This window comes from Mytilus edulis, chromosome 8 (assembly GCF_963676685.1).
Source record: "Mytilus edulis chromosome 8, xbMytEdul2.2, whole genome shotgun sequence".
NCBI lineage: Eukaryota > Metazoa > Mollusca > Bivalvia > Mytilida > Mytilidae > Mytilus > Mytilus edulis.
In genome coordinates this window covers 47,679,478-47,707,349 of record NC_092351.1, presented here as the reverse complement: position 1 = coordinate 47,707,349, position 27,872 = coordinate 47,679,478, and the positions used below count along the sequence as shown (strand labels likewise).

Below are 27,872 nucleotides of genomic sequence, written 5' to 3'. Positions count from 1 at the left end.
CACAAAATGGAGTAACTTGTTCAACTGCACTGCGTTTTTAAACCACCTAATAGTATCTGCAAATTTATATTCAAAACTTCCTGTAAAGCACATTAGAATTTCTGTTACACTAGACGCAGTCTGATTAAAACTAAGATATATAGTAACTCGCTTACTTTTATGAGCATAGCGAAATCACGGATCAATATTTTAACTATATTTCACCAGGGACACGTTTAGTTGGAATCTAGGTATTTTTTAATCGGATGGTTTATTGTCAATTGGAAAACATATAAACTGTTTATGATATATTCCAATATTAGTACATTAAATAGCTTTTCATCCATTGATACAGCATACTAAGAGAATGAATAGAGTAATAAAAAGCAGGAACATGTCAATAAATAAAAATGAATTTTAATTCATTTTAAAAATGGATTTTAAAATGACAAGGATTAAAACGAAAATATTGATTTTACTTCTAGTTTGTTAGAGATTGGAATTTAATTCCAAGCTTGCTCCAATAAGTTATTCCTTCTCAACTACTATACTATGAGTAAATATATTTTAAACGAAAAAAAAACAACACCTGATCTAAACTGCATTGTTCTTTTCGGCCTACCGAATTTCGGGGGGAAATAACGTTTTGGAAGACATTTGTCAGTATATATCATTTGGCTTTTTAAACTGGAAATAAACAAATTGAAAATAAACATTGTTCTTGAAAATATATAATTTTAACTAGCCTGGCAGAAAGGATTGGGTCGGATAAGATTCCCTTTGACCTTAAATATAGGTTTAAAAAAATGTTAAATAGATAAACAATTACCTATTTAGAAAGAAGTAACTTTTGTTACATAAATACGGGCTGTTTTTGACAATAAAATGCACATGCATCAGGTACTAGGAGTATTTATTCATGCAAAATTACTGAAATCTTCATAATTTTAGCATTAGTGTATGTTTTTATACGTTTGTTTTAACTACAATGAAAGAGACCACACTTGTTTTCAGTATTAATATTTGAATATATCTTGATGCTGCACAACCTATAATATAAATGTGGGGACAAAACACGATAGCGGTTTCTGGTTTCTTCCATTTTAGACAAAAACCATTTGAAAAGTGCATATTTGATAGATTTGTCATATTTATGCTTGAAATTAGGCGTTTCTAATTACCAAAATCAGTCCAAAACATTTAGATAGATGAATTAAATCAACTGCAGAAGACACTTTGGAGTTAAAAACATTCCAAATATCTGTCATCAGCTGTATTTTAAATTTTAGGTAAATATAAGCCGTTACAGGACCATTTTCTTAGAATTTTAATTTCAACAATAACAACTACAAAAATTTTGGAAGAAGGTCCCAAAGTATTACTCATAATATTTGCCTTTAATATCCAGAGAAAAAAAAATGTCCGATTTAGATTAATTTGATTACACTGACTTGCAAGGACGATATAAATTAAAAAGGGGAAATATTTGAAATCGAATCTGACGGTTTTTCCAACCCTAACAAGAGTGATTTTACTTGATCTTTTTGCTGTGTGTTTCCTTTTTCTACATTACCTAGAGGTATTGGCGGAGGGTTGAGATCTTACAAAACATGATTTATCCCGTCGCATGTTAGCGCCTGTCCCAAAACAGGAGCCTCCGGCCTTTATAAGTCTTGCAACCTTTCTAGTTGTAGTTCATTTATATGTTATGGAGTTTAGGATGACCGTCATTTCAACTGAACTATTTTGTACTTTTATTTAGCTGCAGCTAAGGTCTAATTCCGGATGCGAGATTTTCTCGCAGTGTTGAAGACTAATTGGATGCCTTCAGCTGTTTTCTGCGGTTTGGTCGGGTTGTTTTGTCTCTTTGACATATTCCCAATGTCCATTCTACCATTGTTACCCATAAGGATTGATATATATACAATAGTTAACAAACAGGAATACTATATAATTAAAATGAGATAAACAAAGGCAACAGTAGTATACTGCTGTTAAAAAGTCATAAATCGATGGAGACAAAAACAAATCCGGGTTTCAAACTAAAACCGAGGGAAACATCAATTATAAGAGGAAAACAACGAAACAACAGAAACACTGAAGTGTACAAAAACAAACGACAATGCAACACACACATAAACGAGCTCTAAGATAAACAACTGCCATTTTCCTGAATTGGTACTGGACATTTTGTAAAAAAATGTAGGTTGAACTAAATTTAGTGGCTAGCAAAACCTCGCACTTTTATGACAATGTTAAATATAACACTAAAATGACACCATTACATGACAGGAATACAATACAGATAAATGCAAGAACATACAGGACAGCAAAATTCACAAATGAAAAATACAATAGTACATTCCGTCATGCTAACTACAGAATAAAAACGAACGCGTAAAACAACATAAGCATGATAATACAACACACAAAAAAGCACAACAGAACCATGAACTTTCTTTCACACGACTCGGTCAATGCCACAAAAGTGACGTCACAGGTAAATTTCTAAGATATTTTGATACTGTTTAAGATCCGGCTTGTAACTATGTCATTCGATATATTTTTAAACAATTACAAGACTACTAATATAGAATTGTGCTAATATTTAGATAATTAATTGTATTATCTAGCTATGTTAGTATTTTGTTCTAAATGAAACTGTAACACAAATAAATAAAAATATCTGCTATATATTTTGTTTAGTTTGTCTTTTTATCAAATTTATTTAGATCTGGAATCAAATTATAATTGGCTCTTCAAAATCTAAAAGTACAGTTTTTTTTGGGGACAAGTGAAATAGAAGTTGATTAAATTTTTTACTCCTTTCAACAAAACAATTGGCTAATCCTTTATTTCTCCTTTATTTTTTTTATTCCTACTCTTTTCAATTTCCACAAATACATGAAAAATATTAACAACAAAAACAAAACCAACGTATTTTAAAGACATTTCTAAATTTTAAATCTTGTTCCTGAGAAAAATATTTTTGTGTTGGAATCAGCTTTACTGTAAAAGGAATATTTGACTACTATTAATATATTTGTATCGGAATTTTTTGGTTAAAACACGAACTCTCATGTTTAAGTGAATCTATATTTGTACATGTTAGTCAAATCTATCAAAAACTTTGACAAGTTGAATAACCTCCATACCAGTATCAGATACTCGCGGGACTGAAAGTTTAAAAAGACGAATAACATTCCACAAGTCAGCTTGTCACACAATAAATTGTATGAGGGAACTGCTTCCTCAGTTTAAAACCATTGTACAAGCACATACTTCACAAACAAGATATGCTATTGGATTATGCACTAGATATTATTCTCATAATGCATTTAGGTGACTGTTAGTTTTCTCAATTGATGTGTTTTATATTGTTCAAGTCGGGGCCTTTTATAGCATTGTCAAGGCCATACTGTTGTCTATAATAGCTTACATCAATCTCGATTGAATTTTTGTGGATAAATGTCTCATTAATCACGTTAACACTCATGCCACGTATCCTTATATTATATCAATCAACATTAATTTAAATTTAAATTAATGTTGCTTTTTCATGGGGAAATATAACAAAATGCCAACCGCGGAAAGTACATAGTAGCTAATATCACATTTACAATATTGTTTTATCAAATTACAGACAAGTTTGATATATCATCCGAAACCAATAAAAAATCGTTTTAGGAAGTCCTTTAGTTAAAAGAATTGTATTACACACATTTTGCGCAATTAGTTAACAGATGGACGAATGTTGAAACTTAATGCAGCTGAGGGTCACTATCAGATGACGTACATGTAGAATTAGATTCCAAATCCAAAAGCTACTTTACTACGTTTGAATATAATGCGATTTTTCACTATTTTCATTAACTTGTTTTCGTATTAAAATTTTGAACTTGTTGCCTTTTGTTGGCTGTTGTTCGTGTGATTCTTTGTCAATTGTGTTCTCCAATTTATTTATATTGTAGTCCTGTGTTGTCATTTTGATGTTATATTTCACATGGCAATAAAAGTGCGAGGTTTGGCATGCCACAAAACCAGGTTCAACCCACCATTTTTTCCTTTAAAAATGCCCTGTACCAAGTCAGGAATATGGTCATTGTTATATTATAGTTCGTTTCTGTGTGTATTACATTATAACGTTGTGTCGTTTGTTTTCTCTTATTTTTGAGTGTAAATTCACATTGCGATAAGACGTGTCACGGTACTTGTCTATCCTAAATTCATGTATTTGGTTTTGATGTTATATATATTATTCTCGTGGGATTTTGTCTATGTGTGTTACATTTTAGTGTTATGTCGTTGTTTTCCTCTTATATTTAATGCGTTTCCCTCGGTTTTAGTTTGTTATCCCGATTTTGTTTTTTGTCCATGGATTTATGAGTTTTGAACAGCGGTATACTACTGTTGCCTTATTTAGGTTTATATCGTCGTTTTGGATTTATACCACACATTCGTGTACAACAATCGGGCTTTATATAATACGGTGACCTCATAAAAGTTAAGTATTTATCTAAAAAGATTTTATTAGTACAAAACAACGTTATATCTGTAAACGTTTGTTTTAAACGCCCCAATCTGTTAACAGGGATGTTTGAAGTGCTGACAAGTCTTTTTAAACTTGATAGTGTTTTTACATATTACACATTATTTCAATTTGTGGAAAATTAAAACTGTAAAAAGGTTCTTCGATCTTGCACGTGTTAAATAAAATTATTAATCAACACGTTTTATAATCCGTTTTTATGATAACAAAGGATCATTTTACTTCAATTAAGTACTTTAAGTTCAGTCTTAAAAAAATAATTAGCGAGTACCTTAGCTTATATACAGTTGCCAATTCGATTTTTCATCATTGACTGTTGTAAATATGATAATATTATAATTTTCATTTTTTTATTGGTTCTTTTTGTCCAATCTTGAATTTGATGTTGAAATATTTTTTTTAATTGCCTTTTGTCAAATTTAGACCTGTCATTCTAATTACTCTTCTATCGATTTTGTTTACATTTTGACGATAATCATGAAACAGACACATTCTAGTGAAATTAAGGCAAGGTAGTCTACCGTCGTTCGAATCTCATAAATTGATTAAAAAGACAATTCAAGTGGCAAACACAAAAAACGGGAATAAAAGGAACACGAAAAGGATCGTGAACGAATATGTTATGTCGACTGTGTAGGCGTCTGCTGTTATGCATGGATCACCGGTCAAGCTAATCCATACTCCTTCAAAATGTCAAAACCGAGAATAGGAAAAAATCAATACAATACACACTGACATATCGTATGAGCCAATTAAATCATTAAGGTGAACTTAAAATGTATGTGTTGTCGAGTGAACAAATCAGGGCCAAGTTGGGTTATTCTTCTTAATAAATCCATGTACTTCAATATTTACTATTCTTATTTCATTCACTATTCCTTTGTTTAGAATATATTACACATAAGAATGCTTTACTCAGTAGGTATAACATTTAGAACTATTAAACATTGCGTGCACTTATCTGGTAAACTGGATTACACAATCAATAATCGCACTGCGGTTCAACATTTTACATATGGTACATGTTGAAATTTGAAGGGTAAATAGTGCAAATTAAAAGCGGGAGTTGAATGTTGAATGATGAACATTGAATTTTGAGAATGGAATATTGAAAGTGAAAACGATGATTAAATGACTTAAAACGATTGATTGATTTTTGGTGTTTTAACGCCACATTTAAGCACCCCACGTAGGCTATTTCATGGCGGCCAGTTTTTATTGGCGAAGGAAGCCGGAGTGACCGGAGAAAACCGTCGACCTTCGATAGGAAAACTGACATTCCTAGTCAATTAAGATTGGAGTCGAGTGCACCCGCACGAGCGGGGTTTGAACTCGCAACCTCAATGTTGACTGGCAGGTGATTATAATAGTAACTACTTAGACCAATCAGCCACCGAGGCCGCGATGTAAAACGAATGTTAAAATCGTCTATATAATGTCGTATAACGAATAATTTTAATATTGAAATTTAAAGTTGAATATGAAAAATGGTTGAATGTAAAAGAAAAATAGAGGTTGAAACCAAATTTTGAAAATGGAATTTTGTAAATCGAATATTGAAAATGTTTATGTTTAATGATGGCAATCGAATATAGAAAATTTAAATGTCGACTAATCAAGTCAAATTTCAAACAATGAAATATCAAGAGTTAAAAATGAATATGTTGAAGTTTGACATCGAATGATTTATAATGAAATCCATTTTTCATTTTGAATTCGAAAATTGATTATCATGTTATAGTAGAGAAAACTACAAATTAAATTTGGATATTGACACTCGAATGTTGAATGTTCAATATTTGAATGTTAAAAATAGAGTGTTGGCAATTATTTAATTGGAATGGTAAATGTTGAAATTATAGGTGGTAGTTGATATCGAAGATATGACATGTATAATCATGTAATAGAATATTGATTTTTAAATGCTGAAAAGTGCATGTAAAAGTTAAAATGTTGAATTTTGCAAACGGATATTTTATGCTGAAAATCATACGTTGAAGGTCGAAAATCGAATATTAAAAGTTTGAAAGTTGAATGTTGAAAAAAGAATATTGAAAATATAAATATTAAACATGGGAAAAAGAATGACGCATGTTGAAAAAAGAATGATGCATATGAAAAAAAGAATGTTAGATATTAGATTCAAATGTTTAATTTTAAATCGAATGTTTGAAAATTTGAATCGAATAACAAAAACAACAATTTGAATAAAAAAAAATATTGATAGTTGAATATTGACACCAGTCTAAATTATTTAGTTAGTAAACTATATCATTCTGTGCACCGGATGGAAAATTGAAATTTGACAACAAATATATTAAATATTTAATTAATATCAATAATTAAGATTACCAATATCAGATTTAGCTTCAAAACAGTTCATTATGTTTCAATGAGTCAAATTGGTTGTGTCTGTCTACTTGTAGGAACATTGGTCATTTCTATGTTCCAGCTATTAGGAGCAAGGCTAAGTAAGTACATTGATTGCATTCATTTTCTTCTCCTTTTACTTACAATTTTATCATTTTAGATTCCTCCTTTGATTCAAGAAAACGAAATACGGTTGTGTTATTATAGTTGTCTTGGATTTGACCTCCGATTTGTATTTATATGAATATATTATTTCTGTAGATAAATATCTAGGATATTGCTTTAAATAAAATACATATAAAATGTTTGTACTGGTATGTAGTATGTATATTAGTACACTAAATAAAATGCAATAAGGATTATTTTTTTTGGATTTGATGATTTAAAGTCATTATAAAGCTTTGACATTTTGATATCTATTAAAAAAATAACTAAACTCCACACTAGTAGCACGATTTCAGTCTGAAACGGTCATTTTGGTCTGATCACATCTTGATTGACTGGATTTACCGCTAGAAAAAATCGTCAAGATATTTCAGATAGTTAAGTCGCCGTTCAGATCGATAGCCTCATCAGGTAAATCAGTTCGTTAAGGCGTGTCAAGACGGAAAAGACTGAATCGTCTAGCGGGTGGTTTAGACCCGTTAAGACCGTGTCAGACCAAAACAGACCATGGATACAAAAGAACGTTCAAAATTTTCAGACCCTGTTTTGATCCGTTCAGTATACCGGTTTGATACCACGAGTTGCGCCCCTTCTACTCGATAATGCATTTTAGATTAATACATGTATATATGTATTTTATTATTAGAATTTGAAGTATATTTTGATTAATTAAAAAAAAAAAGATTAAATCTTGTGTTAATTCTTTATTTCTTTTCTTGTTTTGTTAAAAACTAATTAATTATTCTTCTATATATATATGTTGTTTATTTTTTAATAAATGTTAGTTTATATAAATATATATTGATAGTTAAATGCAAGGACGTACGTTAATTGTATACACACCAGAATGTATGCCATAAATTTAACCTTGAAATGTTGTGAACACCGGTAAAAATGTTTTTTTGTATTTGAAGATTAGTAACGGAAAATCCTAAACGTAACCTAAAAAAATTAAGGAGATGTGGTATGATTGCCAATGAGACAATCCACAGAAATGCAGCGGAGGCAAATTAACACAGTAATGCATATTTTTGTTTTATGCATGACAGTTTCTTTAATTCGTTTTCTGTTGATATATGTCCTAGTTTACCGTTGAAGCTGTTGCTTTTTTGGTATGTTTATTTTTTTTTTGTGCGAGTTACTCTATTAAAGTTGGAAAAAAATATTCCCGACATTCGGAAATTCGAAAAAAGACTTCCCGGATCCCGAAACCTGATCATATACTGCATTCAGTCTCTGTCGGGACGGTGTTAAAATATCACCGTATAAAAATTTTCATTCAAACAATATATCCTTATAATATTTATTTTCTTATCCATATAATATGTATATAGTACTTTGTATATACTTTGTATATATATATATATATATATACAACTCGTCTATATATATATGGCGTTGATTTGAAATAAAATCTGTTTTAGTTAAAACGGTCGAGTTCAATGGCACGTGCTAGTAATCAACCGGGTCAACAGGTAACAAAATCAATGATCCATAACATAAGAAAGTACATGCCTATTATATTTTACAATTACTCTCATCATCATTCTTGATAAAAAGGTCTAAACTTTAATAAAGAATGAATGAACACGTATTAGTGATGTCTGACCTTCAGTTTTTAATATAAATTAATGCTTATGGTTTTTTTTATATTGAGCAAAGTAACGAATGTGAATCTATTAAACGTTAAAGGTTCTTACAATATCATATACCAAAAGACCATGCAAAATATTTGAGCGCCGCATGTAAAACCATTAAAAAAACATGTACTGTTAGGAAGTTTGTTTAGTATTCAAAAGAAACGTTTCGCTTCTCTATATAGTTTAGAGAGTATTCCTTTAAATTGTGTCAGTTATATAAAGTAGTGTGTATTTGTATTCTATTTATTCATCTAAATGTATCATTATAATATACATTTTGTATTTCACAACTATATATACTATAAGTTGTAGTGTGATTGATTGTTGTTTAAAGTCCAGTGGCAAATACTTCATGCATGTTCAGGACCAGCTGTAAGTTTATGACATGTATGGAACTCACCGGTGTAGTTTTCACGTGTTATAATAGATAAAAGAATAATTAATTTTTAAGATATCGAAACATGAAGGAGGCAAGGCGCATGGATTACCCGCACTTATCAGTTCTTTTCTCTTTTTTGTCTTAATATAATTTACGATAACTGTGGTGTATACGTGCTGTCAGACGAAAGATACATATGTGCCCTCTAAATATCTTTTTTTACTATGGATTGTTTGCTTTCGTATTGACGTTTAACACACAACTTTAATTACTGACTGGATGTATGTAGAAATTCAAACGTACTGGAGAATGAAGGATGCAAATCCAAGCTTTGAATTAAAATGGTCATTAAATTTGCCACACAAATAAAAGAACAAGTGTAAGTGTTGGAATGACATATACAATATATCAACATGTGCATTGTCGGAGAATTTAATTTTGATTTTACTTTGGTAACTGGACAAAATTGAAGAGAGGCAGCCCAATCTTTTCTCCTTCTTGTTACGAGTACAAATAGATTTTATTTGCTTTATAGACATCGAATAGAATTCAGGGCATAACATTACGGAATATGATCTTCAAAATATACTATTTAATACCAATAACATGTAACAAATACATTGTTTTTATATATATATATATATATATATATATAAGTAATTTTTGATCATCAGTGCAAGCAGTAGCGTTTGTTTGATTTTAAAACACGAATCGATCTATACTATTTAAAATTACAATACGCAAGCTGAAACCGTACCAAGTGATTATTATTTTTGCACACGACATCTAGGCTGTCGTCCCACCTCTAACCGTAGACGGTTCTCTTGGTGGGGATATTGTGCATTCAACCGTGGATATGATAAAATATATCTGTAATAAACAAAATTGTAATGTTTTGATTGTGTAATGTCTTAATTTTTAAGGTTACGCGGGTTCGGTATTAAGCGGGACAATTGGTATGAACACATTTCGATATACGTGTAAATTATATTAAAAGAAGCTTTCAAACACAGTTATTTTCGAGGATATTTAAAGATACAAATAAAAAAATCCTTTTTATGTTTTTGAATTAGGCTTTTAATTTCCATTCCTAATTATATATCATTGTAGAAAAAATTTATTTTATACATTTAAAGTACATGTAATTCTTTATGCTAGCTAGTCCATGAATAAAATTGCATAAATCACAAAAACACATTCGGGAATAGCAAGAAAGTTTACCAAAAAAGTAGTGGGAACTTTACTGTTTTTTTTATCATATATATTTCTGATAGTTTTCCCGACCTATTCACCTATTTTCAAACTTGAAAAGGGACCTCTTTCAGCGGCACGAGCCTGGAACATGTACACATGACAGTTGTAAGTAACAGCTATATAAATATACAAGAGAAGATGTGGTATGATTGCGAATGAGACAACTGTCCACAAGAGACCAAAATTACACAGACATTAACAACTATATGTCACCGTACGGCCGTCAACAATGAGCAAAGCACATACCGCATAGTCAGCTATAAAATGCATTTCAAAGATACTATAATTAGAATAAAAGGTTAACGTACTTACAAAATATGTCATCTTAAAGAATGTGATTTCACAAATAAATTATTTTCAAATTCGCAGTCCAAGTCAACCTAAAATCGGTTACACACATTTTTAATGTTATAAATCCATTCCAACAATATCATTTTAAACACACACTAGCTTGCCTTTTCATTAATTTGAATAATACAAATTCAGCTAAATTTTGTTTATTCCCGTTTCAGAATGAACAGTAATTTAGAAGATTATTAAAATACATGTAGATACATTCAGACTATTATAACTATACAGCAAGCTGTCATTCGACTCTAACCAACAACCATGCCAGGGCTGTAAACTAAAGCTTGTCTAGGTTGGTAAAAACTTCCATCATCATGCATATATATGACACTAACCAATAGTGATGGACCGTGACAGACCCTCATGGAAAGTAAAGGAGGTTTAACACTCCCTGGTGGTACATGTAGCCAACAATAGCAATGGCAGCATAGAAACTCTTATTATATCCAAATTCTTATTTCAAATGAATAATTATCCAAGGTGAATCAGATGATGTATGATCATGATGCTGCACGTTTAGTATTGACAATGATTGATATTCACTGAAACTAGAAATTTCCATTATTCCAATTTTCTATTCTTAATGATATAACTATCCAAGATAATCATGGAATTAAGATATGATGCACTACTAATATTCCTAGAAAACTTTAAATTCTCTTTATTTCAAATTGTTAATATTACTTATTTCAAATATATATATATATATATCAAAGGTATGCTCTGTCACCAAGTAATGTAGTACATTGTATTTCCTACATTTTTTCTATGAATTGTAAGTTTGCTATTTGTTCAATTCACAATTCTCTTTTTGTCCAATCAGATCATCCCATCAACTGTACATCATGACATAATGCTGTTAGCTCTATCAACGTTATTTCCAAACCAATAAGTAACACAAAATTATGAATGAATCCACCATTTCACAATTTATAGCTACAGGTACAAATGAGGTACCATATGAGAGTAACTTAGTGACACTATATATTTCCTATATATACATTGATATACATGATATATGCCGCTTCATAATCTGGCTGGGAATCATGCTCAAACCAATGTGATATCTTATCTACAAAAAAAGCATACATTAAGAATAAAGTATTTATTATATATAAACTTGTATAATTTATCTACAAGAAAAACTAGCAATCATAATTTGCTTGACAACAAAGTTTAATGATGTAAAGAAATGAATTTATGACTAATACAATTTAATTGATAAGTCCCTTATGAGAAGAAGAATAAAACCCTTTTTTGAGGTTCTATTTCTAAAACAAAATGTTCTCTCTTTCTACATCAATGTTTTCTTGGTGTATACTTCATTGAAGGGTTACTGTCTAATAGAGGCTATAGCATTGTATAGCACTATACTTGTTGTGATCAATTTATAATACTTTTTTATTTTAAAATAGAATTTGTTGAATATTACTACCAACGTGACATGGTGACAAAGCAAATAGTATTTATAAGATTCTTCTTCTTCTTTATAATCCATCAACATACTGATGATAACGTGTCCGGCACTTATTTACAGTAACTATGCCGCGCATGCGTGGGATCTAATTTTTATTTAGTCATGACAGTCATGACAGTGAATAATAATTAATATACAAAAGATAAAAATAAAAATTTCAACATAATTTCTTTTTCTTGTTATAACATATATTTAAGTTCTACAAAATTTAGAGCATAACAAATCATTTATAACAAAATAATGAATCATACCCGGTAAAATCTTAAATTTCTTATCACAAAAGATGAAAAGTGTTAAAAATTATTGTTAAGGACGCAATGTCGTCTCATCATTTGGAATCAGGCATGTCAGGGCACAATATCAATATACTCTTTTTTTTGCCCCGGGCAATTTTGAGGTTATTGCATATATATAAACCCAAGCCTTGAACATGTTGAAGGTATTCATAACACATATGTGACAAATTATAATTATTGTACATCACCCACCAGTGGCTATATAAATAGGTATATCATCGTCGTAACTAGTCTGAGATTACTCTGACGTCCAAACGGCTGTTTTGCCAGACAAGCTTGTCTCGGACTACATGGTAACATGTGAAGATTGGTTGGTTATTGGTTAATAAAAAAAAGTGACAAATATTTCATGCAAATTTAGGACGTGACAGTTATCAATACATTAACCATGTTAACATACAATATATAGGATTACTCGATCAGGGGTTTAGGTCTTGTAACTGTTGTATAGGCCATCCCGCACAACCATACCATTGTGAATACCCCACATGTCAATGCATGTTAGGTAATAAACAGGGGTGGATCCCGCCATTTTTAAAAGGAGGTTTAAACCATACTAGTTTATATGTAACTTTTTAAATCATGCATTGATCTTCCAAAAAACATGAAAAGGGGGGGGGGGGGGGTCCAATCACAGGAACAATTTTTTAACAAGCCCAAATTCTTACTTTGCCTTTGAACAGGCTACTATCCAAGAGTGTGGAGTATTGGAACGTCGATTCATACCTGTATGCACAAATTTAACAAATGTGAACATTTTTCCTTCAAATTCTTGGGTGATGATCCATAATCAATGATTATTCTGATAGACATGTATTAAAATATTCATTTCTACTCACCAATTGCAATTTCCAGCTCAGCTTATATTGTACTATAGTTTCCTTCTACCATGTCAACGATTTTATGTAAAATAAGTTAGCTATTAGAAGCGCTGACACTGCCGACACACATGCGACATGAATGCAACAAAAATAAAGAGGGTACGGTAACGTTAAATCGTTTACGGGCGAAGAATTATTTTCCGTTTTTAATTAAACTTGTCAGATTTGATTAATTATAGTCGAAAAATGTCCCTAATGGATAGTCATTCAAATTAAACCAGCTTTATTATGCTGTATGCATGTAATATATATGTAACCTGGTCTTTAAATGTACTTAAAGTACAGTGTCTGACGTATTTATAAACATTTTCTTGATTATTTATCCTATTTCAAATATAAATTTAAATGAATTTATAAGCCTTTTTCTGCTATAATATTCAAACTTTATTTTTTAACGAAGGATTCTGGTATGTAGTTTTTTTTACAAAAGGCCCTCGAATTATAGACACATTAAAAAATAAAGATGGAAAGTCAAACGCATGAGTCTGGCAAAAATAAAGTTAACGGACAATGTCATGACAATAAACAGAAAACGATAAAAGACAGAGTTATATCTATATATTTTTTTCCCTGCCTCAAATTTACTCAAATGCAATTTATATAGGTAACATAAAAGATAATTTCAAGTGTTCACGGCCGACATCCGTTATTATTAAATAAGGGTGTAAAAATGAATGACAAATTCTTCACCACGTACGGCAGTCTGTAATTGCATATAAAACGTATTGCAATCACTTGTAAACCATTAAATACAAAGGTTCAGGTGCTTATATTCAATAATCAAATATTATTTCGGCAATCTGTTGATTTTTTTTAGTCAATTCGCGGCGATTTGTGCAGCAGTATGACTTTGAGCTACTTTTTTTATTTATATAATTATAAAACAGTGTTAAATAATTAAATAGGAAGAAGTTAGAATTAAAATTGAATATTTGTTTTATTTAAATAACATGATTAAGGGGACGTGGTAGACTTTCAGTTAAAAAAATCGTCTTCTTTCACAGTTTTATTTTATTCTTGAAAGGGGAGCAACCCCTGATAAATAATGGGAAAGTTTCACTCGTTTTGTGTCCAAATTATTAAAATCTGAACACGACTGGACACGGTCTGACAACATCTTGACGTCAGTTTGTATCCATGGTCTGTTTTGGTCTGACACGGTCTTAACGGATCTAAACAGCTCGCTAGAAGATACAGTCTTAAATATCTTGACATGCCTTAACGGGACTAATTTACCTAATGAGACTATCGATCCGAATGGAGACTGAACGATCTGACAAATCTTGACGTTTTCCTCTAGCGGTAAATCCAGTCAATTAAGATACGATCAGACCAAAATGACCGTTTCAGACTGAAATCGTGCTACTAGTGCCACTGATTGTAGATAAAAAAAATCAAATCTGGCATTAAAACTGAAACGAATTGACATGGATTACTAGCTAAAGGAAATGCATCTTTCATCTTTTCATTAGGATATGAAAATCTAAATTATCATTTTCAATAGCGAATAAAAAAAATTGAAAAATGAGCCCTACGTTATCAACAGAGTTTCAAATGGCAATCACATTACATGTATTATGAACTTTTAGGTTAATAGTTATCTGGAGAACCGTTACATCTTATGCCTCATTCTGATAAATATAAAACTAGGAACTAAGTTATGATTGCCAATTAGACAACTTTCCGTACGATACTAAATAACCGTACGGCATTCACAAGTCTTGGGATAAGCACATACAGAATGTTGAGAGGTTAAACATGTTTGCGGGCGCTCAACCCTCCTCAGATTGCTGAATTTACTAGTATTTACAACTATCTTTATCGATTATTGTTTTTGGCCAAAGAATTAAAGATGTGCAAGAATCATATAAAAATGACAATAACACCTACAAAGACACCAATTGACACTTTCAAACTTCCTTGAACATTTCATCTTTCTGAACTGTTTCGCTGTTTAAAAATTATTTTTCTATATTTAACATGTTGAAGACCTGCAAGAAATGCAATAAAAATAAGTAAAAATTCTCTTTCAAGGACTATAAAACCTGAGGTCAAGACCATGTATAACGGGGCTCGAGCCCAATCTTATTTTTCTATGTTGTGTTTTGTGTACTATAAGTCTGTCTGTTAGTCCTTAATTCTCTTTTACCCATGGTGTTGTTAGTTTATTTTTGAATTATCAGTTTGAATGTCCCTATGGTATCTTTCGCCTCTCTCTTCTGTGTTTTTTACGTTTTACTTACGTCTTCACGTCGGACAGTTTTTAACTTCATGAAAATAAATTCTACTGTCCTATATCATGATTTTAGTATATACATACGATACTACGGTTTTACTACCTCACCAAAAAGAGAAGATTGCAAACAATAATAAATAATTCATATATTTTATATGGTTCATTCATTAATTATGTGATTCATGTTTCCTAGGTTTACAGCATATGACGAGAGTGATAGAAATCTGGAGACACAATGTTTAACGCTACACTTTTGGGATTTATTTTATTCGGAACTATTAGTAAATCTTTTTCAAGTAAGTAAATTTTATGGAGACATTTTATAAATTTCCAACGAGTAAATGTGGTAATGTTTTGGAAAGCTTCCACGTGAAAATAATTACTACGAAAATGTTTAAGCATTGATATTTTTAATAGGATTACATGCTGGTTAAATAAGGATCGATAAGACAACGCACAAATACATTAAACAACAAAATATCAGAAGCTTGTTTTCACTATGAATTTGTAAAACTGTTTTAGATTATATTTATCGGCAATGTTATTTGAATTAACTCTTATCGAAGACTTATAATGTTCTAAAATAGTCCACTATGCTATGTTGTTATGGCCTTTCAAGTAACTTACAGCACTACATGCTAAGCATTAATGAACGGCACTAAAATATGATGCATCGGAAGCATGAACATCTTAAGCACTTTTTATAGATTTATTTGAATTAAATTTAAAAGAAGATATAACATGTATAATGAAGAAGATTCATACATGTTTTTGTAAAAGAAATGATCGACAATTTAGGATAATAATTATTCTATTGATATTATTTGCATTGGAATACAATAAAAACAAATAAAAATAAATAAACAGATATATACAAGAGACTTAACTGCAACCGGCGTTTTTAGAAGACAAATCATTTACAGCACAGACAGCTAGATTTTTTTATAATACAAATTCATCATTTTACGAAATTCAAACACAGAAAAATGTTTTGACTCACCCGAAAAGTGGGTCTGATATCAAATCCGTAGACCTGTTTTCTTTATATCAGATACAATTGAGAATGCCAATAGAGAGTGTGTCAAAGAAAAAACAACACGATCAAAGAGACACTATTTTTATCGGAAGACAAATAACATTTAGGTGATTTGAATATAAAAAGTGAACACTGACTACTTTGACTACATCATGTGATTGGAAAGGTATTGGTGTTAAGGGTTCATCATGATCCCATCTTGACAAGTGTAAAGGTGAAAGATACAAGAGGGACATTTAAATAAAAAAGTCATCATAGGTTAAAAAAAAACACCAGACAAACAGACAAACAAGAGTACACAAAACACAACATAGAAAACTAACGATTGAAAAACCCAAACCCCACCGCAATTGGGGGGATTTCAGAGGTGCGCTAGAAGGATAAGCAGATCCTGCTCCACATGTGGCGCTCATATTAGTTCAAACCCGGTAATATGTCAATTCGGTGGGTTCCATTCGGAGAAAGGGGACACGATTGTAGTTGAGACATAATGAAAATATCCGTTATCATCTGTGAAACGGATATTCAAAAACAATAGTTCCGCCAGAAGAGACCCTTACATATCTATGATAAAGACTTACCATTTGCTATCAGATGTTTTTAGGACCTATACAATGTATTGATATGCATTTAATAAGCACTGTATATTCATGAAGGTCTGTAATTTTGCACATGAATAATTGAACCATATTCAGTATTGTATTAATTTAATTTCGTGGCTAAATTTGTTTTTCGAGAAGCCATTATTATTGAGATGTAAACGAAACTACGATTTCGTAACACACAACAGGTTAACCTTGATATATTAAAGGTAAAAAAATAGGGTTTGTTTTCGAGGAATCTGTTCGCCATTACACATAAGATGTTTAGATTCATTTTATCTCCTTGATAGTTTTATGGACGTCACTATGATTGTATAAGTTTGATCCAGATCATCAAGTATATGTTTCATTTGTCAGTACCACAATTATTCCTCTCCTCGATTTTAGCATTTCAAAAGCACCATAACGGCTATATCTGATCGTGCGTTATAGTTCGCCTTCAATTTATCAATGGGATTCGTTTTTCCATTTCTAAAGCAAGCATGATTAATTTTCATTGTTGTCTTATTTTCAAATGTATGCATTCATTCTACCACGAAATGTTCAACTTGATAGGTCAAATTAAGAAACCCTATAAACCGTATATCTAACTAAATATTGCACATTCGGTTAATTGTATTTGACTGAAAAAGGTTAACATGTTTGCCTGGCAGTTGTACATTAATTGGGCTATGACAGTGGAGATACATTTTCCCGCTTGTCTTCGATGCGTAACCACGGAATATGAATTATTCAAATAGATTAATACAAGTAACTCTATTTATATTACTAATTGAATTGATCTTACCCTTTTGATACAACTAAAACAATGTACTTAATCAGTGTTTTTGGGTTATTCGTGTTCATACTGAAGCTTTAGTTTTTCTTCTTTGCAAATTGTCGTTAGTTTTTTCTTCATGTTCTTTTTGTCTTGTGTTATATCATATTCTACCATCGGAAAAACCTTCTGATAATGTTTACCACCTTTACAAGAAGTCGATAATAACAGGGAAGAAATTGAGATAATCATGATAATGATAATGTATAAATGTTATAAGAAATAAAAATATCATTGCACTATATATAAAAAAAATCGTATGTGCTGCTACCAAATAATAACTTAAAGGTAAACGATTGTGCATTGTAAAATAAAAATTGGTCTTGATGTGTAGTTAATTTGATAAGGTAGAATACTATCAATGAAATTGCAAGCTGATTAAAATCTCCTGTGCAAAACATAAAAACAAGAGAAGTATCCGAAAGAGTAAAACATATTTATTTGTTGTATTAATCAGGCATATTAACCTGTTCCAAAGGCTGGAATCTCCATGGTTCTAAATGCTATAAGCTGGATCCAGAACTGAGGAAATTTACAAATTCAAAGAAATTTTGTGAGAATCTAAATGCTGAAATGATTATGCCTAAAACTGCAGAAGAAAATAGTTTATTATCGAAGTGAGTTGTCTTATACTTACTGTATATGTTTCAATATATGAGAAGTCAAGGAACCGTTTTGAACAATAAAAAACTAAATACGCGTATGTTTATTTCAACGCCATTTCTAATTGTCACATTTTTTAAAGTATTACTTTTTGAAATGAAATTTGAACAGATGTTGTAAATAGATCTTTATAGAAACTGACACTATTTTACGTAGAGTTGTTCGTCATTATGTCCAAATATATATCAATGATACAATTATTGATGGTGACTGTAAAAATCTGTATGGTGTGAATTTCAGAAGTTCTTTCTTATAACTTATCTTGCCGAGTTTTTGTATTTATGATCTTCTGCATGTTATTAAGTATTTGTTTGACTATTTAAATTGCACCTTTAATAATATAATAAACGCAACGCTACTTCTATTGAAAAGTAGTATGCCTTGTTTTTGTTGCCTTCATGAACATAAACAATGTTTTACGTGTTTTAAATGGATAAAATTATTCACCATGTGGTCATATATAGGTCTTTACTTATTCAACCACTTCAACAGTATTGTTTAACACTTCTTTTAGGTTGGAGTGTTCCTGTTTAAATCCAGAATAGCGCTTTAGACGCACACAATTAATAAAGTTTTATTGTCATTCGATATCATGTTTTATTAAAACGTTGTATTTCTGTATAGAATAAATCCTAAATAAAGGCAATAGTAGTATTCCGCTGTTCAAAATCAATTGAGAGAAAACTATCAGGGTTACAAACTAAAACCGAGGGAAACACATCAATTATAAGAGGAAAGCAACGAAACAACAGAACACTTAAGTGCAACAAAAATCAAACAACAATGTAACATATTACGAAGAAACGAACAATTTGATAACAACTGCCATATTCCAGATTGTACAGGACATTTTAAGAAAAATGATGGATTGAACCTGGTTTTGTGGCAAGCCAAATCTAAGCGCTCTATGGCAATGTTAATTATATCGTTAAAATGACAACGTTACATGACGGAAATACAGAACAAATAAATGCAAGAACTCTAAATAAAACATGTTAACCAAACAATAAAAATGAATAACTTAAACTAATTTAGGACAGTACACAAACACAGCTTTATAGAACTACGACATGTGTGTCTGTAACACTAGTTATCAAGTCAATTGGAAATTCCATTTCATTGTCGTTTAAATACCCATTACAATTATAGACAAGTAAAGTAAATTGACTTAAAATGAAAACGTTGTTTCTGTTGTCAGCTTGAGTTTTCAAAAGCGGATTTTAATTTTTGTTTGTTGTTTATTCAAATACCCGAATTATAGACACGTTTGGTACATTGACTTCAAATGATTAAGTAATTAAGGCAAGTTGACAGTTCTTTAATTGAAAGAATGCTAGCACATATATTTACAATATTCTTCACCGTTGCATTACTTCAATATTCTACTTTAGCTTTGGTATATGGTTTTGGATAGGCCTAATCGATCATGATAAAACAAGTGCACGTGATTGGACATGGAATGATGGTTCTAAATTAGAATCCAACGATAGATGGAAAAGTGGTATGTTTATAAGTTTCACTTCTGTATGATCTTTATCTTGAAAATAAACAATTATTTCTTTTACAATTCTAAAACATTTATTAGATTTATTACATGATAAATGACTATCAACGGTACATATTGCAGGTATATTGAAAATGTATATCACGTGGAAAATGCTCTTCCAAAGCAACTGAGATCACTCACGGTGTTTCAAATGGGTTCATGATGTTCAGTCTTTAGGTTAAATGCAAAATAAAAAAATAGTAGATGCTCTCGCCGAAAGTGTAAATGTGGTTAGACATTTATAACACATTAGAACTACCCATGATGAATTTATCTTGAATTATCCATGTGTTGTTCTATTTATCATCATGACAATAAGTTGTGTCCCAGCGTTATAGTTTAAAAAGCATTTGCTTCTTTACCCCTGAGATTGAAAAAAAAAACAAATTAGTCAATTGTCATAAGATAAATACTTTCACTTATTTATTCTAAGACGTCTGATGCAAACGATATATAAACAGAAGGACGATTCTGACGAAAAGTTATAGATGCCTTACATGCATTAGTTTACTATCTTTGGCTAGATAATTAAATCATCCAATCCTTTTATCTAATGATAAAAAAACCTTATCACTGGATAAAAAACGCTGATTGATATTAATCAATATGTGAATTCTAAGGATAGATTATCAATAATTTAAATCTAGAATTAAAACTCGTGCAACACGAGATATGCTAAATGCAGGTCATCAAAATACCAAAATGTGTGGATTTTTTTATAAATCGGTATCGACAGATATAATTTCAGATTAAAAATTCATAGTTTCAATGATCCTGTACACTGAACAATACCATCAAGAGTTATGATACAGTTGTTTTAATAAATGATCAAATCTGTTTTAGTAAAGATATTACTTACTCCGGTTTAATATCTTTCTGCAGTTCATAATCAAATATGATTGTGTTGTCTCTTTTTTTCAAATGTCAAAAAAATTCTTAAAAAACTTACAACTTTATTTTCTTTTAATTGAGGCGAGCCAAATAATATGGCATCTCCAGAAGAATGCGTAAATTATGGTGGACATGGATGGCATGATGTTCCATGCTCAGCAAAGAATCCAACTGTTTGTCAAACACAAACTGGTAGTATGAATACTTGATAACCTTTTTACCCGGCCACGTCTACTTGTATTTTTGTCCATCTGATGAGTTAAGCCTTTTTCAACTGATTTTTTTAGTTCGTTCTTATGTTGTACAGTTATACCACTGTCCCATGTTAGGGGAGGGTTGGGATCTCGCTAACATGTTTAACCCCGCCACATTAGTTATGGATGTGCCTGTCCCAAGCTAGGAGCCTGTAATTCAGTGGTTGTCGTTTGTTTATGTGTTACATATTTATTTTTCGTTCATTGTTTTACATAAATAAGGCCGTTAGTTTTCTAATGTTTTACATTGTCTTATCGGAGCCTATTACCCGGTATGCGGTATGCGGTATGGGCTTTGCTCGTTGTTGAAGGCCGTACGGTGACCTATAGTTGTTAATGTCTGTGTCACTTTGGTCTTTTGTGGATAGTTGTCTCATTGGCAATCATACCACATCTTCTTCTTTATAGGCTCTCGTTGCTGAATCAATCAGAATTATGATAAGACATAAAAAAAGGTGACAGTCACATCTGGTAGAGGACCTCAGCAGCACATGTGTTAATACAAATGATATCATACGAATATCAGTATGAAATCAAGGATGATAACACAGTAATCAACTTATACATATTATGAATAGAAGATATGACATAATTGCAAGTGAGACAATTTTCCAATAGCGAACAAATGAAATACACCTTAGCCACTATATGAGCAAAACCAATACCATTCGTCAAAAAAAGGGTCCAAGGAATTACCAAATATAGAAATATTCAAACGAGAAAAAACAAATTTTAGAAGTTAAAAAAATGTAATACAATTACATCACCAAATATCTGAGTTCGGCACAGTGTAATTCGACTGTGAAAAGTAATGCAATACAACTAAGTGATGTTTCTGACTGCAAATTCAGACCGACATGTCGTGGATTTTAAATACTGACTTGCTCGCTCATCATCTTATAGATTCTGAATATAAAAAAGAATAGCAGTAGACTTTGAATATCCCCCTTTAAACACCATGCTTCATCATGTTTCCCGTTGATATTTCTTCATATTTGGTTTTAAAGATGTAGATTTTTGAACATTGATTTTCCTACTAGCTGGCCTGTTGCCATACATGTGGTAATTTTAACCCGATTGAATCCGTATTCATGTGACCTACAATTTGATCACTTATCTATAGACGGGTAACGCATATACTAGAAAAAAGTAAAATCACAAAAATAACGAACTCGAGGAAAATTTTAAAAGGGAAGTCTCTAATCAGATGGCAAAATCAAACGATCAAACACATCGAACAACAAATAATATTGTCATATTTCTGAGTTGGTACCGGTATTTTCCAATGTAGAAAATTGTGGGTTAAACCTTGTTTTAAGTCTAGCTTAACCTCCCCCTTTTATTAAAGTTGCATAAAATTCCATTATATTGACAATGATGTACTAGGCACGTTCAGCTATCAGAAGAAAAAAGAATGTCAATATTGAAAATACCACAAAGTACTATGAAATCAACTAGACCTGGAAAAAATGAATAGCATGTGATCGTTATCTCTTTATTTCTGTTTTATATTAAAGTCAGTTATACAATGTATGACCGATGGCAATCTGCGCAGGTCATCTCAATTTTAATAAGATGATGTCAGACCTTAAATTCACACTAAATGCTGATAAATATCATTATTTATCTGCCTTGTAAGTTATTTATTTTAGACTCTTTGTAATTTAGATATAAGTTTGAGTATGTTATTCATCAATGAGAATTCAATTGAATTTGCCCCTATAAGGTGTAACGGAGACACGTCAAGTGAGTACTGCAATCAAAAATGATGACGGCACGATGTAAGATTTTTGATGTATGTTTATTGCATACAATCATTTTGTTTATTTGCTGCTTAACAGATAGCATAGCAGACACGGATAAAAGAGTAATCATTACTTGTGACGTCAAATATACGCAGGGTACCACAAAATTATTCTGGACAAGATCAGTGAATGGTACCAGTATGATTGTTTCTCAGTACGCAACAGGCGGGAACGTTACATCACCTAGTTTAGTCTTTGAAAAAGTAAAATGGACCGACGAAGGATTGTATAAATGTCATGTGACAAACATTTCTGGACTGACACAAACAGATGAAACGATTCTCCTTATAAATGCAAGTATGTAGAATACAGTTCCCGCTTGTCGTTCTGTTTGTTTTGTATTGAGTAAACATAAACAAAGGGGTTTGGGAGATTTAAACGCACATATATTAATGGTATAAATTCGGACAACGCTTACATGGTCAGGTTTTATGCATGTTTATGTCATAAATTGCGACTATACAATATAATTAAGAAAATTAGTTTATTAGTTCGACTTAGAACAAAAAAATTTATTCTATACCAAGTCTATAATTTCATGGTTGACATAATGTATACATAAAATAAGTATAATTATACTTTGCCATAAGAACGATGCATGCAGGGTATCAGTCGCCTAAGATAAGAAAATGAAGGTCAATCTATATGAATTGTTATAACGTTTCCTTGTCGACTTGAAAAGGCTGGGTAGTGTTCACATTGTTAATTAAATACTTCGCAGATACGATGATTATGTAAGTAGTTTAGGCTGATAAATACTTTCAATGCAGTCACATCAAAATGTTTATTACGTATTATTATACATGTATAATATGTGTCAATTTTACGGAAGATATTCTCTTTTGGATAGCCTAGAGTTTAAGAGGACAGATACATTTGTACCACGCAAGGCATCTTGTTCCTCTGATTTGCAGGCTTGACGTATCATTTTTACTGGGCTTTATAACTATTGTACTTTAAATAGTCGACTGAAACATACATTATGTTTTTACAATAAGGATGTAAGATTTTCCTTCCAAATAAATTTAACGGACGTTATCACGAGCTGGTTGACCGTTATATAATAACCGTTTCACAGATGATATTGGATATGTTCCTTGTGTCTTAACTACAATCCACTTCCCTTGTCACCGGAGCATCTGAGATCACACCCAGTTTTGGTGAGGTTCGTGTTGCTTGGTCTTTAGTTTTCGATGCATGTCTTGTGGACTATTATTTGTTTGTCTTTTTATTTTTAGCCATGGCGTTGGCAGTTTATTTTCAATATATGCGTTTGACTGTCACTCTGGTATCATTCACCCCTCTTTTATTACTATATGTTGATGTGTTTTAACACAACATAACTCGATACCGTTTTTCCTGGGTATTTTTATCCGTACGATGTTGATACTGTAAGACGTTCAAAATGTGTAATGATGAATGGCACGACTTTTCGTCGTTTCATCTAAAACAACTTTTACTAAATGCAATGATTTTGTTATTTTATGAAATACTGATTGTTTTGTAATAATTTCTTCATTTTTAATTTTTGATTTAGATTCGTTGTCATTATACGTTTTGATAATGTATATTATTAACGACCCAGCGACTTCTATACATATAATTTTCACGTCATAAACATTGGGGATAATCAATTACGCATATCTGTAGTGTTTATATATACAGTATTTAGCTCAATCAACGGATGTACTACAATAGTGACATGGTATAGATAATTCTAGATGAACCGAATAACTGCTTTGTTATTTCAACATATATGTACTATACCAACGACGAATAATGTCGTAATATAATAGATAGGGAAATATTATTCCCAATGTCATCTAGACTTCCATATTGTATTCTTCTTTAACCAAGATTTGCAAGCTGTATAATTAATATAATTTAATATTATTAAATATAATCAAATGACACGGAAATATAGAATGGATACTTTATTGACTTTATTTTCACAAATCAAAAAAGGTAGTTGAGACCAAGTGAATATTCAAAACTCATATGTCAAGAAGAAGTGACAAGACCACTACAAAAATAAAAACAAAAACAAAATCCGGAAGACGACCAAAAGATTAACAAGTCCACACAACAAGAACTCCATCTTACATTGAGGTTGATCTTATATGCTCTGTAAGAGTGAATCACCCTGCTAGTTAACATAGTGGTAACCGTTATGTTGTTAATGGTAAGTACACATTCGGTAATACGTGTCATTCAGTGATATCACAATCGATATAAAGCTAGAGGACAGGATTATGGTGACGACAATTAGAACATATCTGTAGACATCTGTGATATTGATGTTTCATGTTTCAAGATATTAAATACTTACTCATTAACAGTGTTATAGACATATTTTATATATATGTATAACACATAGAAGGGAAAATGAATAATATTATACTAGCAATTGTCATTACTTTCAGCAAATATGTGTCCCTGTAGATGTGAATATCGCAGAAAACTTGAACATTGGGGTTCAAAGATAATCCCAAATTTGACTCGGGAAGAGTTGCTGAAGGAACTGGAATCAGAAGTGCAAAAAATTAAAAAGGAACTTAAAGTAAATGAAACACAACTTTCGTCTAGCATCCGCAGGCGATCATCTGCTCCTGATAAACGGAAATCTTCCGAGACGATGGGATTAGTCGGAGCTGTTTTTATTTGTATTGTCGTTGGACTGGTTGTACTAGTGGATTTACTCAGTTTTGTTAAGTTTGTAAAGTCGACGAATACCTTTTGGAATTCCAAGAAAGTAAGAGAAAAGGCAAAGGACAAAAAGAGCAAGATGAGAAAAATATTTGATACTAACTAAAGGAAAACCCACACTTCAGAACCTTCTGTATAAGAGTGCAATTCTAGCAAAACAATAACGATGGATTTTAATATCGAATGAAAACTAAATGACTTGGCTGTTTAATATCAAGTTGATTAGTGTGATCTAGAAACAAACATTTCATTGAACATCTTTATATCAATGTATATATTAGCTAGTTTTGCAATAATTAGAAATTAAATATTCAAAACACTTTATATATCTATGTAGAGACATTTCTTTCAGAACGACGGGTTTTGTCTTTAAAGAATCAACCCACACAATTCCGAGTTTCAATTATATTTGCTTCATGGCATGAATTAATGGCTTGTGTCAGATCATTTTTGTCCTTGATAAAAATGCAAACTTTAATTTACCGAAACACTTGATTCGTTTTACAATTTCCGTGTGCTGTTGATAAAGACATAAACACACATATCCTCCATTTGTTTGACCGAACACCGAAATAATCGTCGTAAACGCACATTGTATCTTTCAAAACAAATAATGCTGTTAATTTATTGCTCCGTTAAGGGACAATAATTGAGATAAATTTCATAATGGCAAACTTTTCATAACACTTTTAAAACATTTCAGATTTAACATATTCACGCACATATTTTTAAAAATCGTATTGCGTCACACTGTATTGTAAAACATACACTTGGCTGTCTCAACGACACTCATACAACATCTTCTTATATCTATTGACTTATGTATATTAGTTTTTTGTGTATATGTACATGTATCACGCTTTAATATTCTGTTCGTGTCAGTTCTGATTTTATTACATCTATATATAAATATAAATATATATAGCTACACCTTTTACTCTATCTTATGATCACTTTCTAGAGGAAAATGGCAAATTACTTTATGATAGCCTTAGGGCTGGGATTGGCGTTGGATAAAATATATAATTCTTAGTCCTTTGTTTACAAAAAATGTATTGCCATTCAAAATCGAAGAAAAACAACTATTCTTAACGGCCTGTTAAAAACTGCTGACAAAACAAATCTGCTTATATAATTACCTGCCATGAAAGTGTCACGAAAAAAACTCAAATAGCATTCCCCTTTCATAAATATGTTGATAATAATTTACTTACACACTGACTTGCACTTTTCCATTTGTGTCTTGTTTCATGCAGTTTAAGTGATATTTCAGTTATAACTGGATAATGATTGCTCATGCTTATATGAAGATTAATTAGTGATTTTTTATTTCACGTTACAAACGACCCGTCGAGCATATGAAAACCAACACGCATCAAAAAAGAATCTCCTAATTTAATCGCGTCGGTAAGGTATGAAGACATCCTGCATATCTTTGCAGAAAAATAATATTTGAAGGTATACAAGTTAGATAATGCATAATCTTAGGTTTTTCCTGTCAACAATTGCCATTTTCCTGACTTGGTACAGGACATTTTAAGAAGAAAATGGTGGATTGAACCTGATTTTGTGGCTTGCCAAACCTCCCGCTTTTATGGCAATGTTAAATATGACATTAAAATGACAACATTACATGACAGGACTACAATACGAAAAAATGGGAGAACATATAGGACAAAGAAACACACGAATAATAGCTAACAAAAGGTACCAGGTTTAAAATTAAATACGCCAGACGTGTGTTTCGGCCACACAGGACTAACCAGTGACGCTCAGGTGAAAAAAAGTTCGAAGGCCAAAACAAGTACAAAGTTGAAGAGCACCGAGGACCAAAATTTTCAAAAAGTTGTGCACATTATTATTTAGAATAATTCACAATTTTGCAAACAGTGAATTTTATAAAATCACTATAAAATTGAGAATGGAAATGGGGAATGTGCCAAAGACACAACAACCCGACCATAGAAAAAAAAACAAC

General features: G+C 31.3%; 1 protein-coding gene and 1 long non-coding RNA gene across 3 annotated transcripts; one reads left to right on the top strand and one right to left on the bottom strand.

Annotated features, from left to right (window-relative positions):
- The first annotated feature begins 6,884 nt into the window (after positions 1 to 6,884).
- LOC139485728 (uncharacterized) lies at positions 6,885 to 26,181 on the top strand. Of its 2 annotated transcripts, XM_071270374.1 has the most exons (7): positions 6,885 to 6,999; positions 15,768 to 15,870; positions 18,487 to 18,646; positions 20,084 to 20,193; positions 21,211 to 21,321; positions 23,225 to 23,485; positions 25,612 to 26,181. In XM_071270374.1, exons 2-7 carry the CDS (start codon positions 15,810 to 15,812, stop codon positions 25,998 to 26,000), a joined length of 1,092 nt encoding a protein of 363 aa, XP_071126475.1. In that variant the 5' UTR covers positions 6,885 to 6,999; positions 15,768 to 15,809; the 3' UTR covers positions 26,001 to 26,181. The 2 variants fall into 2 exon arrangements, with proteins under 2 accessions (XP_071126475.1, XP_071126476.1); XM_071270375.1 differs by lacking the exon at positions 21,211 to 21,321.
- LOC139485727 (uncharacterized) lies at positions 11,330 to 13,502 on the bottom strand. The gene is made up of 2 exons (XR_011655377.1): positions 13,297 to 13,502; positions 11,330 to 11,756 (listed from the first exon to the last, which is right to left on the bottom strand). It is a non-coding gene; the product is annotated as an uncharacterized lncRNA (long non-coding RNA).
- Positions 26,182 to 27,872: the final 1,691 nt, after the last annotated feature.

Excerpts from the sequence above, each read along its gene's own strand:
- LOC139485728 (XM_071270374.1), top strand. The coding sequence starts at position 15,810 with ATGTTTAACGCTACACTTTTGGGATTTATTTTATTCGGAACTATTAGT. Across the intron at positions 20,194-21,210 it reads CAACGATAGATGGAAAAGTG|GCGAGCCAAATAATATGGCA; the intron begins GTATGTTTATAA and ends CTTTTAATTGAG. Across the intron at positions 21,322-23,224 it reads TGTTTGTCAAACACAAACTG|ATAGCATAGCAGACACGGAT; the intron begins GTAGTATGAATA and ends GCTGCTTAACAG.